General features: G+C 39.0%; 1 protein-coding gene across 1 annotated transcript in view; it reads right to left on the bottom strand.

Moving 5' to 3' along the window:
- The window catches only part of jam3b (junctional adhesion molecule 3b), a 34,409-nt gene extending 26,905 nt beyond the window's left edge, over positions 1-7,504 (bottom strand). The window contains exon 1 of the mRNA XM_017698560.2: positions 7,420-7,504. Within this exon, the coding sequence (XP_017554049.2) occupies positions 7,420-7,504 (85 nt within the window). The remainder of the gene's footprint in view (positions 1-7,419) is intronic.
- Positions 7,505-12,244: the final 4,740 nt, after the last annotated feature.

Here is a 12,244-nt window from a genome sequence, read left to right as displayed (position 1 = left end):
TTGCTCTATTTCTGTTTCCTTATCAATTGCTTATCTCCTGGTGAAAGGGGAGGTCCAATCACAGCTTAAAGGTGAAAAAGGCACTACTTTCAGTGAGACACTTTAAACTTAGCACTCCTTTTAAAACACAGGCCTTCAGAAACTAGAATTAATTAGAAGCTGATGCTCAGCTTACCTTGATAATATTTTTCTTTTTGACCTTAATGGAAAGTGAGTTTTGTGAATTATAATAGAATTAAATAAAACATGCCACTTGACTGCTGTCCTGTTTTACTCTTTGGAAATCAAGAGTCATAAAAATAAGCAAAGAAGCATAATTTGACAGTGTGTTCCAAGCTGATAAATCAGAGATGTTGTGGGCTGACTTCACAGTTCTGATGAAATTCATGGTTGAGGTTTGTTTCTCAATGTCTCTTTCAGTCAATGCTGACTAAAGAACTATTTAGAACTCTCTCTTTGCCAATGTTTGAAAATGCCTTAGATCCCAGTGCCTTCAAAATAGGGACGCAAATTCTTTTGACCAATAACCAACAGTCATTACTCAGATATTAATTGTATAGGCAAGTCTAAATTTAAGAACGCGAACGATCAAAATATCAGTTCTAAAATGCATAGATCCAGCTGAAATCTAATTGGCTGTGCCACTGTAAAATACTTTATACACGCATACATGCACATGCTTATGAGCTATCTTTAGCTCTGTGTTATCGTCCTGTCTATAAGCAGTCGCCCAAGTAGTTGAACCAATTATGTATTACACCATTATGAGTACAGTTTAAAATCATTACTCAATATGGATAATAAACTCACGTATTCAAACACAAACTGTTTACTTGGTTTTTTTTAAATGGATGTTAGTCAATACATTTTTTATTTGTTGGTTAAATGTTTAATCACTTCTGTCTCTATTTCAAACTGCTGCAAGAGACAACAAAATCATTTGATTTTTATCTTTTTATATTGTCTTTTCACCAGCCTGGAGTCATCTCTCCTACAGAGAAAACTTATATCTAGTATCTGCTGTGAGGGACCAAAATCATCGTTGCCCAGGCATGGGCGGGAGTCCGTTTTTGACTGTCATTTTATGTACTAGTGACAGGCATGTTGGGGGGGACATACAACACAAGGCTTGAAAATGCCAGATGCCTCTTCAGGGAGGAAAAAGGCAGCGATGACGACATTGATATTAGCAAGCCATTGGGCTCTCTACACAATCACTGAGAAGGGGCGGAAGATCTCAGAGCAATATGTTCCCAATCCTCACAATACATTAGAAGAGATTAGTTTAAAAACCACTTACACGTTCTGATATTTCTATTTTCAGACGCTACCATGCGTAATCTATTCAGACTATTATAACAATTTCAAATTGCATCTCAAAGCTTATTAGCAGAAAGCAGAAACCCAGCAAGGGCAGCAGTTTGATTGCAGAGCCAGACAGACGATCTGCCACATCTATTTTTAGAAACAATAATTGCCTTTCTGACTAGATTCTAAATAAGGATTGAATCCAGCGAATTTGTCTGCCTATGATTCAGTGCATGAAACAAATTGGAAAACAACATAAGACTCATCTCTAAATAAACACTGTACGAACAAGACAATTCCACTGTACCCCAGGCCGGAATGTAATTAAAGCACGCTGTATGAAACCGACAGTATCCTGCTGTTTGACTGATGCCAGTGACCACAGAGCTATTGATGTAGCGTTCTGTGTGACTAGCAGCTGGCAAAACCACGCAGACACTGGGAGGAATGCCGCACTGGCACTTTCGCCCAGCGGGAGCATGTGACCAGATAAAGATCACCAGCAGGAAATCACCCAAACATTGTCCTTAACTTGGAGGACGGTGAGAGTAAATGTGGAACAATCATATCATATGTAAGTACACAAGGTTATCAACATGACTGTTGAGATAAGACCCAGCAATTTTTTGGACAGCAATTACATTATGCACTGCTGAAAGTACTTCCTGTTGAAAAAGATCAAATAATCAATATTTACTATGTAAGAAGGCAAGATGAGAGGGAGAGGAACCAAAGAGAGAAAGCGAGAAAGAGCAGATGACTAGCAGAAACAAGCAGGAAAGAAAGAATCAAACAAAAAAAGCCTTGTTTTTCTAAGGGTGAGGCCTGACCTAATCTTGCTTTGAAGATGCATTAGTATTTTCAGAGCAGCACTAAGGCACTATTTTGATTAATGCCCATCTTTACACATGGAAATCTTACTGACATTTGGGGAATGCACATGCTTGCCATTCCTACAGGGTGAATGTGTATGTTCTAAGCTTTCCCTCCAGCATCTGTCACTGCTTACCAAGATGAAAAAATAATAAAAGCTGGATAACTACATGGGGGAAAAAAAACACCTTTCATGTCTTTACCACCACACAGATTACACAGTATATACAGATTTCCTCTTAATAAGCAGGATAGCTTCATTAGAAAAACATTTTTTGCATGATTATTTGATATTTTTACTACAAAGTACACGCAAATTACAGCCTGGGAAAAGCCTCATACTGTGCACATTTCCAAATGCACCCAGTTAATCTGTCTGAACTAAACTTTCTATCACTAAAATAGCAACTTTTTAGAAAAAGAAAAACCATTAGATTTTAATGCAAATACAAGAATATTAGACCATTTCTATTGGCCCACTTGTCATTGAGTGTTCAAACAATGTAAAGGCAAAAATTTACTGAAAAAAAAAAAAACATTTTTACTGAAAAATGAAAATTAAGTGTAGTAGTAAATCACACAAAAAATAGAGGTTTTGATCTGACAGCTATGGTCACACTTTATATATAAGTGATATCATATTAATGTTCTTATCTTTCAATAGCACAGAGAAAGCCCTGCTAATGCACGCAATGCAGCATTTTTGATCAAGTGCATATTTGAAGGCTTCCATTTGTTCTGTGATCTACTGTGGGAGAGCATTCCACATTTGTTCCCAAAGCTGACAGTCTCCGGCTTGGTGAGCTGCCTCGGATATTTCTGTGACCTCCATGTGAGTGGCATCCTCCAGCCACTTCAACCCACAGGCGCTCAGCTGTTTCTGGCCATTACTCTCTGGTTAGGCCACCAGACGCGCAATTCTCCTGTTGCTCAAAGAGCACGTTTCATCACACACTGACTGTGGTGGTACCCATGTGGATTACCCTGGTGCCCCATGTCTAGGATATTCCTCTACACTGAAGAGATGGTGGGATAAGCGTTTTCTCCAGGGGAGGAAATAATATGTTTGTTAAGGGGCAGTTTTTTTGGCCACAGTAGCCACGTTTACATGGAGTGTAATAATCCGTTAATAATCCAACTAATAGCTCAATCGGAATAGAATACGTCCATGTGAACACCTCAATCGGACTAGACTATTCCGATTGAGGCCATTCGGAATACAATTTCTAACCGACTGAACGAGGTGGGTAATCCTCTAAATAATCTGTTAAATAGAAGAATAATATCCATGTAAAGCCTGAATCCAATTACATTCCAATCGGAACGTATAAGTACGTTGTGTGTCGCATCATAGCGAAAGGTTTATACCGTTCAACATGGCAGGGCAGAAACTGGTCTGCAGAGGAGGCGAAGTTTGTGCTCTGAGCTTTAAAAGACGGCGGTGGAACGGACGTCCTGCTTATGTGTCTCAGAACAAAACGTCTTCCTCTCGCCGCTTTCTTTATAAGTACATGTGAAGGACGTTTTGCCAAAGAGATTAACGCGGTCAGCACAGGCAACACCCATTTGAATCTAGAGTCAAACTCACTTCCACTTCTCAATCGTAGATGGGCTGATGCCCCGGCTGACTGGATAGGTACATTCATCATGCCAAGTCAAGTTTAGAGGATGAAGCACAAAGATTTTCATTAGGTTCACAGTGACATTCACTCACACTAATTTATTACATCTTAGGGACGACAACAGAATCATACAGGTATTGCTTTAGATTTGACTGATATTTCAAACTGATTTGATGACCTACTTATTTCACTCTGAAGGAGCAGAATGCTTAGGTGACACTGGGCTGCTGCCCTAAAATATCTCCATTTTACTCTGTTTACTGTAGATTCTGTGCTGTAGTTATAACCCTTTACCGCATTCTATAAAGGTCTGCGTGTTAGCATTGACATCAGCAGAAATGTACAATAAAAATATAGAATATTGGTATTGGCACAAGATTTATATTGAGATTATGTTATTTTGGAGCATTTTTGCTGCTGTACTTTTCTGCACTGCTGTAAGGGGCAAAATGTTGAATATGGAAGCACTTTTGCCTTTACTTTTGTAAAAAGTCAATTTTCTCATACCTATCTGTTTTAGAGTATCTCGTGTTTTGTATAATATGTAAGATTGGAGACTCTTCTACAGCTGTATCCTCCTTTTAAAGTCTTACAAGTGTGTCTGAGGAGCTTCCGACAGGGCCTTTAAACGCACCTAACGGTCTCACCCAAAATGGCCTTAGGTGATTCTCACAGACAGCGATGTGAAGAGAATGTTCTCGAGGCTGTCGTCCATTTACTTTTTGCCACTTACTAAAATGTGTAGTCATTTGAGTATTCCAGAAGGACCTGTATGCTTTTCACAGAGCCCTGAAGAACATTTGCTCCGAAACTGAGGGAGGGAGAGAAAGCAGCCGACGCGCTACAGCTTTAGGCGGAAACACTTTTGGCACTTTGTCTTTTTCCAAACAAACCTTTCTTTTCTTACTATATGAATATATAATTACACTAAAATGATATACAGTTACATATCTTGTGTCACTGGTGGGGGCAGTAGATTGTGATTTCAAGCAAAATCAGCAGTTTTATTGTTAGCTCATATACTGCAGCACTTCAGGCCTAAAATGGAAGTTTTCCACTTGCGCAGGTGTTTCAGCTAAAACTGTGCTAGGAAATGTCACTGTTTACACTAAAAGCTAAAACAGTTCCATTGTGTGCGCTGTTCAGTTCCTGCATTTCCTCATATTGCTAGAATCTGGCACGAGACGGCAGATATCTTCCAGAGCACCACTGCTCTTCCTAGAGACACGGCTTTCAAGCTTGAAAGCAGAATCAAAGCACTTAGAACCTTAGCCCTTTATTTGCTTTCCATGACGGTCTGACTTACAACAAACGTCACTGCCTCAGAGGCTTTGTGACCATCACCTTGAAAATAAAAAAAAAAAGTCTACCAACAAGCATGAACCTTCACAATTACCATGTCTGAAGGACTGGAAAGACACAACTGGCATTTTTACCCGAGGTAAAACAAACAGCCTTCTCTTCACACTGTGCAAAACACACAATGGACTCAGAATCCTCAAGGAGCAAAAACGTTGAAAGTAATCACTAGTAATAGCGTGAAAGAGTGATAGTAGGAGAGAAAGAGAGTGCAGATGGTGCTCAAAGGTAATTCTCAGATTTTTCAAAAATAGTTAAGATGTAAAAATATTATCAGAGTAGTTTGATGTGAAATGTGCTGTTCTGGAGCAACTTGCAGGTAAAGGAATTGTTCACAGTAAAGTAATGGGAATCAGAGATCTAAAGAATTGAATGTCTCTAAAGCTAATTCACAGAAAGTTTTACAAAATGTACTTTTTTAACCACTGTTTTACCAGTCACGATGATTAAATATACAAATGTGTAGACTCCCTGCTATGGCTATATTTGCTTTGTAGAGATCACAACTGTTAGCCCACATCCCCAGCAGGGTGAAAAAAAAATGTGAGATGGTAAATTTCTCTCCAATAAACCACTTCACGTTAAACCCCTCTGAATGGCTGTTTACATCTCAACCATTAAATTACTCAGACACGTCGAAAAACGGGTGGCACTGTATCAGACACACATTCGCTGTAGGAGCAGCCAATCTAATTCACACCCCGAATAACCAGAGCCAATGCACACAGCCAAGTGACCACAGAGACAGCGGTCACTTTCTCCTCGCCCCCGCCACTTCCAAACCTCCTAGTGTTAATACCTCTACCTACAGAGCGGACCTCAAACAAAATAAACAAAACAACAGATAATCAGTAAGCAAGCAAACAAAAAAGAAAGCAAAGAAATATGTAGATAAAGAAACAACTCAGCAAGCAATGCTTCATATAAAATTGGATAAAACATAATATTGTTCTATTACAACTGACCTATAAATTAACATATCCACTTTTAGAGAGCCCACTGTTCTCAGCAAAAGCCATAAAACAGGCGAATTATTCCACCCACAAATGAGAATCTCTTGGCTAAATCAGCTAAAAACAACTTGGCCAACCATCAGACTGCTTAAATTTAATTAGGCAAGGAAATCTGAGCTGATGGTCTTCGACTGTTTCAAGAGGCTGTAAGTAAAGATTTAGTTCAGATTAAAACCTTCAGAGCTGCCGCACAGAGTTAACGGTTAAAATCACGACACGGTGAGGTTTAAAAAAACTAATCACAGCACTCAGTTCACGCCTAACGGTTCCTCACGCGCGCAGTCTACACGACAAACAACGCGCAGTTGTTTTTCCCACCCGTATTCAGATAAATCCTTGAGACCTGTGCCGTGATTGGTCAGCAATACCCCAACACCTGCGCTGTGATTGGTTGCTAGTACTTACGCTCAAGCAGGCCGCCGACAATCTTAACTACTAGCCAATCATAGTTCAGGATGAGGCGCCTGTCGGAATACAGGTGGGGAAAACAACGCGTGGAAAATCGTTATTCCGCATCAGCAATTCCACGAACAACTTTCCTCGTCTCCTCTCTTGTATTCCCGGAATGGATGTCCTACATTTAAACGACATTAATTCCGAGTATCACAACACGTAACGACTAACAGAGTCAGCTCGTTTGGCCATCATTTCACAACTTTTCTTAAACACAGACGACAGATGGAGACTGTTCCAGACCAAATCTGGACAGATTAGTTAAAATTCCCCAAAAGAAGTAGTATCCTTCCCAAACACTGTGTAAAACAGAGCTGTGTTTTACATAGCGGTCGTTATGTTGCTACACATCACCTAAAAAGCGGGTAAATGGCCGGATCACTGCACAAAAGACAAGCTCGACGGGATTTATTTCTGTGGGTAGACGAGCAAATCCAGACAGACAGGGATGCCTGTCCAGCCAACGATGCCTCCAGCTCCAAGCAACTGAACAGAAGTTACATCAAACCGAGCGCCTTAAAAGCGTTTACACATCAAACAACTTCACGTTGAGACACTTTAATTTACTCCAGTGAATAAAAGTTCGCACCTCTGAGTGGCGCACGCTAGCAGGCTAACGGAATAGTTGAGTTGGCTTCAGAGGCAGCCACTTCTCCCAGACATGCCGCTACTTTTATGTGACGGGATACCTGAGTGAAAATTCGGTTAAGAGAACGAAACAAACTTCCCAGCATCTCCCCCGCTTCCTTTCACGAAGAGAAAAGGCGTTTAAGCAGACATCTTTTACTCACAGTGAACGGTGAGGAGAGCCAGCACGCAAGGCAGCCGTGTTAACGCCATCTTGGAGGGGATGTAGTGTTGAGTGTAGCGGTACATGCGCACAGTAGAGAGAGAGAGAGAGAGAGAGAGAGAGAGAGAGAGAGAGAGAGAGAGAGAGAGAGAGAGAGAGAGAGAGAACACCTACAGAGAGAGAGCGTGTGTATACGCCTACACACACACACACACACACACACACACACAGAGAGAGAGAGAGAGAGAGAGAGAATATACATCTACAGAGAAAGAGAGAGCATCAGCTTACGCAGGACACACACACACACACACACACCCTCCTGTTGAGATCCTTAGGCTGCTATTTATTTTTAAAGGTATTGTCTTGATTTAAAAGGGATGCAAATGTAGTACTCCCTAAATTAACATCTATTTCTGCTTGAATATTCTGTCCTAATAGATTTCATAGTCAGTCGTCTACAAATGCCTATAGCTACATTGGTGGTTCGGGAACAGCTCTCGTTAGTCTGCCTTCTACTTTTTGATTAGTTTAGTTGGTTGCTTGACTGGATTGCGGGTTGTTTTTTTCTTGTTTCCTTGATTTATTCATTGATAAAATCAAGGTGTAAAACCCCATTGAGAACAAAGCTGTTTCTCAGTGAGACCTGTATACACGGTGTACAGGCAACATGCTTAAGAGCCCCTGTCGAGTTTGATGGAAACATTGTTAAAGTTTACAGATGTACATCGCTTCCCCAGCAAAAGTGGTTGCCGTATGGAAAATCAATCCATTTTGAATTTATTATTTTTGTGGTGTCACAAAAACCAAGACATTTACATTAGTGCTGTTGAAGATAACACACTAAATTGTTAATGCCATGTATTTTTCTAATGCTGTTGCCACATCTTCCTCGTTTGTCTCTTTAGACCATGTAGTAGTTCAGCCTGAAGCTCAGCTGCTTGTGAGATGTTGCTGTGACTCTAGACTGCAGTCTTCTTGTTCTGATATAGCCTTTATCTGGCAAGTTGATGACTTTCTTGAAAAAAAAAAGCTATCCCCAGCTACTGGTGAATTTGGTTATCACTTAAGTTCAATAGTCTGAAGTGTTATTTGTGGAGAAAACACACTGCTTCCTTCAAATTTCATACAGAAATAACTAAAATCACAAAGGTAATCTGTAGTCTGACGTGCATGCTTGTGAAAAGGAGTCAGAGTCTAGAATTGGCAACAATTTTAGTAATTAGGCTTGCACAGAACAGTGCTCATGGGAGTCTTATGAAAAAATCTACAAGCAGCAAACTAACAAAATCAACAGTAAAGCAGAAAGCTACAGTTCCCCTCGAGAGCTTCCACTCTAGAATTCCAACAAGAATCCACAAGCTGTATGAATGAAAAAGAAAGGGATACAATAGTAGGAGGAGTTGGAACTTGCAGCAACTGGGCTGTAACTGGACATCAGTGATGAAAAGTGGAGACTGAACACCCCTCCTAATCAGGTTTATGTTCATTCTGTGATGATGAAAATAATGTTACTGAAAGTCATAGATGTATTCCGACTAAGCTTATTGTGTCCACTCAGATAGTTATAGCAAAATTCATTGCTTTTTAATGGGAAAAATGCAGAACAGGCTTTTGTACCTGTTAAGAAAGCAAATTCAGTTGATATTAATTGAACTTAACCATTTAAAATGTACTTGAAGTATAAGTTTTGAAAGAACATTAGAATTAAAAAGAATTAAATCAGCCAAGTCAATCATGTCAAATGAAAGAGAATGAATTGTTTTTCCGTATCGTATGGGCTGTATGCCTGGTATCACAAATAAAGTTGGTTACACTTAAAAGAAGATGTAACTATTTTGAGTTAGGAAAACGTTTTTGATGATATCATGTATTTAAATAGAATCATTGATTTGAATATTAGTCTTTTGCCATTAATCACTTGAGATTGGCACAGGAGACAAAGTTTTTTGAGTTATTTCATTGGATCTGCTTGCATATTGGGTATGTCTTTCCCTTTGTTTTACTTGTTCTATATTTTAATTCATTGCTTAGCCAGCTATTGGTGGCTGTAAGAGTATGTTGCCATGTTCTTTATTATTGAGTGTGATTCTAAACCAATTGGGCTTAACAGTGACCCCTTTTAGACCAAAGCCAGTAAGATAAGTTGGAACAAATTTTGGTGGATCAACAAAATTGCCTCATTTTGACAGAAATCCTTATAATTGTGTGGAAATTCTTCTCTCAATTATGTTCAGGTAAGGAATATTTTTTGACTATAGAGGAACTTTAAAGTATTTTTTTAAACTGAAGGTGGTTTGGTTTTCAACATGGAGAGTTTATCAATACTGATCACTGAGAACCCTCCACTTTCGTCTGCAGTATTCTTAGTGCGTTGCATTCTTGTGTGTTGGTCTCTCACCAGATCAGGATTTGAGGCTTAAGTTCATGTTACTAAACTTGGGAAGTATGATGCTCTTTCTCTGAGCTGGCCAATATATGCCTTGATGTCCAGACAACTGTATCACCTGCTCTGCTTCTACTTTGAGCTGGAGGTGAGCCTTGTGTTTTAGAGAAGGGAAAACACGTTTTGAATACAAAGCATTCTTCAATGAATCAAAGAACCACAGATATGTGACAAGGCAGGATTTACAGTTGGGAGGGGAGCGTTCTTTCCTTGTGTATGATCCAGACATTCCTGTGGACCTCAACATAACTGACAAATAATAGTGCACGAACTAAAACAAAGATACAGCATCGTAGACATTTGCCATTTTTTTATCATTTGTACACTCAGAAAAACTGTTATTTAAGATAAAAGATGAAGTGCATATAATAAATAAGCTGAAAACCAACCCATTCTGTATTTGTTGTTTTTGTGATGTCTGCAAATTCAGCCTACAGCGGTTTAGCTTTGCCCATTCACATTGAACTTATGAGTGTTTCTGCCTGAACTGCTTTTTTAAATGAGGCACAATACAGGGCAGCCAATCAGAGCAGAGGTCAATTACATATATTAGTCTTAAAAATATAGTTACAGCCTTTTTAATTCTGATGGCTAAAGAAAGATTAGAAAATCATGTAAGAATGAATCATCGATGTTTTCATAAAACTATATGAGCTTCATAAGTGGACATCGGGGTGGAAATAACCAATAACAAGAAAAATGTAGGATTTCAATCACATTTTATGTTGACATATTAAAGTTATATATCGCTCCTGTCGGAGCAAAACCTCATATCTCCATAATGCTAACTTTACAAGACAATGAAAAACCTACTTTACTTTTAATGTAAGTCAGTGGAACCAGATTTTGTTCCAAGTCATTTTGGTTCATTTCTTCATGGTCTGTTCTTCATGAAATTTACAAACCGGAAGATGGAGATATGAGGTTTTGTTCCCGACAGCAGCGATATGCTGATTTTTTAAATTGACTTCAGTGCAAGCAGAGTTGGGATGGGAATAATTATTCTGTAATAGATTAAGAAATTAGTTTTCTGTGTTCAGTCCAAGTTATGTTTTGTAAAGGCATACTCAAAATATGGTTACCTTTTTGAATTTTAGGAGAATACTTTTAGAATACTTACCCACTAAATAAATCTAAGTAAATAAAAAAATCCCACTAAATAAAAAAAAAAGTATTATCTTTAAAACAAAACATCAATGCTTGTTTATAAACTTGTTTATGAAATTTGAAAATCAGCACACAGCATGTAGAAAACATGGTCGGCAGATAAAACTAAAGAATTATGGCTTCTTTACGAACACTAAAGTTACTGCTAAAGCCTGAGTAGACTGATAAATCAATGTGATGAGGCAGTTATTAATCTCAGTGTTACTGAGCTCTTTTGAGGGATGGTCAAACTAATAATCTCCTCAATAGTGGACATGTTTGCAAAACACAAGCTCAGCATTGGTGTTATACTGGAGATTGCCTTCTCAGTACATATTCTAAATATGTTACTTTTTATGTATTGTAATGGAATACAATATCGAATACATTTAGGACAGTGTAGTCAGTATTCAGCTATCACTATTTTCTCAAAGTATTTTGAAAGCAAGTTCATGCAGTGTTTATTTTCTTGGTTATGTTTCCTTACTTCACAATTTGAATTTGTTTCTACAGAAGAAATGTCACAGAGGGAGTAACGTTTTGAAAAATAGCAGATGATTTAGCACATACGGGACCCGAGTTGACTCAGGGTGTGTCTCATGCTTTGCCTCATTTACCAAAAGTATTTCAACTTTGCCTTGCTTATTTTGACATAGCTATTGCTGGAGCTTATCAGCAGCAAGGACACACAATGGGAGACCACCCCCACTCTCTCTGCCAGCTTTGCAGAACCCAGGAAGAATTACTGACTTCAGCCGCAGTGCAAGGCAGGACTCCGCCATGCTGCCACTCAGAGCGGAGTTGATGTGGTGGAAACACATGCCCAATGAGAGACCTGATTGGCGAGGAGGTGAAGACAAGGATCAAGTCGGTGTATTTATATCTCAGATGTTTCATCTTTTATATTTAGAGTGCATCAGTCAGGGCAACTCAAATCTACTGTCATTTTCATCTGACTGAAAAAGAGATGAAAATGACATTTATGAGACATGAGAACCTTAAAATGAAAAAATTGGACACTGGCCAGCAGCAAACATTTTCAGTGAGACGTTCATAAGCCCGCATGTATACGATTCCCAACTCAATAATTCTAAGCTTTAGTAAGCAAAAGGATTGGGGAAAAAGAGAGCAAGAGTGCAAAGGATGGTTGTTCGGCCTAAATAAATAGGGCATTTTTCCCCCAAGGAGGCAGTAATCGCTTCTGGTGTTTGGTAAATCTGTTATAAGCATTCTC

The sequence above is a fragment of the Pygocentrus nattereri genome, chromosome 16 (assembly GCF_015220715.1).
Source record: "Pygocentrus nattereri isolate fPygNat1 chromosome 16, fPygNat1.pri, whole genome shotgun sequence".
NCBI classification, from domain to species: domain Eukaryota; kingdom Metazoa; phylum Chordata; class Actinopteri; order Characiformes; family Serrasalmidae; genus Pygocentrus; species Pygocentrus nattereri.
Note: the sequence above shows the minus strand (reverse complement) of the source record. Positions and strands in the feature narration are given on the sequence as shown.